At 40.7% G+C, this 3,592-nt stretch overlaps 1 protein-coding gene across 1 annotated transcript in view; it reads right to left on the minus strand.

Moving 5' to 3' along the window:
- The window catches only part of fgfr2 (fibroblast growth factor receptor 2), a gene marked incomplete in the record, with an annotated part of 61,159 nt that overhangs the window by 56,598 nt on the left and 969 nt on the right, over positions 1-3,592 (minus strand). The window contains 1 exon segment of the mRNA XM_014021153.1: positions 358-620. Coding sequence (XP_013876607.1) covers positions 358-541 — 184 coding nt within the window.

Genomic DNA, 3,592 nt, shown 5'->3' on the forward strand with positions numbered 1-3,592 from the left:
CCCCAAACCCCATGCTGTTTTAAAAGATAATTTATTGTCATTTAAACCCCTAAACGCCATGGGAATCTATATTTTTATTAAATTTATTATGTTTGTTTTATTAGTTCATTATTCTTCATGCATTTTTAAAAATAAAAACCAAATAAACAATTTAGTGAAACTTTTTGGGGACCCCCAGGATGCCTTTCATGGACCCCTGAGGGTCCAGGGACCCCAGTTTGAGAACCTCTGGTTTAAAGGTGGAGCTCAGACTGATCCATTTGGGTTCTAAACACAAAAAAAAGATGTGGTCGTGCTGCACAGGGTCCCGGGACCCACAGGTCAGACCCCTCAGCCCCCCCCACTCCTGCAGCTCACCTTCAGGTTCCAGAGTGGCCTCCTCCTCCTCCTTGGTGGCGGTGAGGGGGGGCCGGGCCACGCTGACGGTCAGGAGGGACAGCAGGACGGAGGCCAGCAGCCAGGCCCACAGGGCCATCCCGTTAGAGGGGGACAGGGCTCCCCATACCCCCCTTCTCCACCTCCCCCCGGACACTGATCCCATCTGAGGGGGTCCGGACAACCATCAACTGCTGCCGGGGGGGTCGCTCTGTCACTCCCTGGAATTCACCCGGTCACCTGGACTGAAGAGGAGAGAGAAGAGCAGTTTATAAAAAAGAGCTGAGCCTCTGCAGCTCCTTCATGATCCRACTGATCCGATCCTCTGAGGACCGATTTGTCAAGTCTTTTACCTGCAAAACACCTGAACCTGACCGTCAGCGCAAYAGACTGCAGTAACATAGTTCTTACTGTGTCCCTGATTGAATCAGCTTCACTGGAACACAGTGGTGGGATGTAACCAAGTACAAATGCTTTGTTGCTGTACTTAASTCAGAGGTGACCAAASTGGGGCCYGCGGGCCAAATTTGRCCCGCCAAGCCATTTGATTTGGCCCACCAGCAGTTATCCTGGTTACTAGACTGTAATCTCCTGTCTTATGTAGAAATACTATATTTGCACTTTGCCTTTTCAAACACTGGTCCAACTACAAGTACCAGGAGCTGTAGTCAGATAGTCTTAACTAATGGTGCTCACTTTATCTCTGAATTAAGATTAAACTTAAAATACAAGTAACTTCAAGAGACATTTATATTAGATTTAAGTCCATATTTAGATTTACACACCTTATAAGACCTCATATACTCAAATTTTAAATTATGAAAAGTCCCATGAGTTTTTGCTGCCCATGCATACGTTGAATTTTCTCCACGTCCATGGGCTGAAAAAAACAAACAAACAAGAAAATGTGGSCAACYGYWCTGTCTGCTGGCTTAATCATAAAAAATACAACTTGAAGTATTTGCATTTCGTGTATTGTTGCATTTGGCCCAGCACCCTAAGATTGATTTTAATTTTGGCCCTCTCAGGGAAAATGTTTGGACGCCCCCGACTTAAGTACATTTTTCATGTATTTGTACTTTACTTAAGTAGATTTCATCATGGGTACTTTTACTCCACTACATTTTACATTAAGTATCTGTACTTTCTACTCCACTACGTTTCTGTAATGCGTTGAATTACAAACTACATTCATGTCACGTCGCATTGCTTTTTTTTTTAAATTTTGGTTTGTTTAGTTTGAAAATAATCTGTGGTGAGAGGAGAATTTCTGTCATTGGTCCATTGAAGCACTGCACAGCAGGGAAATATCTTTAGCCCCTCCTTCAAAAAAGTAAAATAAAATAAAAAAGCGGAGCGATTCTGCAGCAGCATCACGCCCACAGCGGAGGAAATGTGCCACTCATGGCCTTATTTATTCAAGTTAACTGGAAGTTAACTGGAAGTTAACTGGTTCAAAAAACGACTTGTTGAGGTTTGATAAAGGACGATGGTGATGTTGTCACGATCTGCGATGAAGCACAGACTCACACCAAGTGTGAACAGTGTCACAGAGGGCACCACTAAAACCACACACCACTGATGGATTTAAAATAGACACACTTCATAATATTGTAGACCATTAGGGAATACATTAAGCAAGTACTTTTAAAAGCAAGTACTTACTTTTACTCAAGTAAAAATGTTGATGTGGTACTTTTATTTTTACTAGATCAGGGGTTCTCAAACCATTTGGGTCTGGGGACCCCCTCATAAACCCCACTGCTGTTTTAAAAGATGATTTATTGTCATTTCAACACCTAAATGCCATGGCAATATATATTTATATTTAGTTTATTACACAGTAAAAACAAAGTGTAATTTTAACACCTAGAGTTGAATTTAACTGTTGGATATATTTGGTCCCACTCAAAATGAGTGTAAACTTTTCACAGTTAATTTTACTCATTTTAGTGTCAAAATCAACAATGAACTGAGTAAAATTATTTAACACTCTATAGAGTAATATTGTTATTTTTATGGAGTTAATTTTACACTACACTTTGTTTAAAAAGTACACTTTATTGTGTAATACTAACATTATTTTTTGTTTTCTGTTTTACACAGTGTGAGTCAGAGTACACAGAGTACTGCGCTCTAAAGTAGAGTTAAAATCAACGCTTTAAGTGTTGTGTTAACACTGATCATCAGTTGGCAAAACAGCACAACAGTGTGACCCTTCACACACCAGGAAGTAGCTCTCACTCATGGTGTCAACTTATGGCAAAAAACACACAACTTAAACTTGAAAAACTAAACAACCTGAACAAGAAAACTGACCAGAAAAACAATTTTTTTACACTCATGAACATTTTTAACAGTCTTAGACATGTAAACACATCATTTCTACTACATTACCCAGCATTCCTTGCTGAGAAAATTCTGGTCCATGAGGAAGAGGGCGGGGCTTTTCAGAATGCTTCTTTCAACACTGCATTGTGTTATATAAGGGCACTGTTAAGTGTTAAGACTTAACAGTGGGCGGAGCTTATTTAACACTGTCCAGTGTTGAGACAACACTGATGAGATCAACACTGTGAATTAACACCAACACTGAGGCAAATTTAACACTTCATGTTTGTTTTTAGTTCATTATTCGTCATGCATTTTTAAACATAAAAACTAAAACAATTTAGTGAAACTTTTTGGGGACCCCCCAGGATGCCTTTCACGGACCCCTGGGGGTCCAGGGACCCTCAGTTTGAGAACCTCTGCCTTAATGATCCAGTTGATCCGTTCCTCTGAGAGATCTGTCATCAAGTCTCATTTTACCTCCAAATGATAAAAAAAAAACACCTGAAAGATGTCAAACTGCTCCAGCTGCGGTAATTATTACGTCACTGATTGAATCAGCTTCACTGGAACACATCAGACACATCTGCGGCACATTTATTCATTTACCCGCAAAATGTGCGCCACTGTACTGGAGATGTCTCTTATTTAACTCGGCATTTTCTGGGGGAAACAACCGCATCTAAAACCTTCAGGTTGTCGCAATAAAACGTGAAAAGTTAAACTTTCAGAGCGAATCGAAAATGCGCAGTTTTTCCGCAGAAGTTTGGAGCGAAACTTTGCGCCACGCACGAGCATTTAAACCGCAAAAAGAGAGAGAGAGAGTTCTGCCTGAGTTCCTATTGAAATTCAAATCAGTTTGTTTTTTCCTACAGTGGAGCTGCAG

This window comes from Austrofundulus limnaeus, unplaced genomic scaffold (genome assembly GCF_001266775.1).
Source record: "Austrofundulus limnaeus strain Quisiro unplaced genomic scaffold, Austrofundulus_limnaeus-1.0 Scaffold280, whole genome shotgun sequence".
In the NCBI taxonomy this organism is placed as follows: Eukaryota; Metazoa; Chordata; class Actinopteri; order Cyprinodontiformes; family Rivulidae; genus Austrofundulus; species Austrofundulus limnaeus.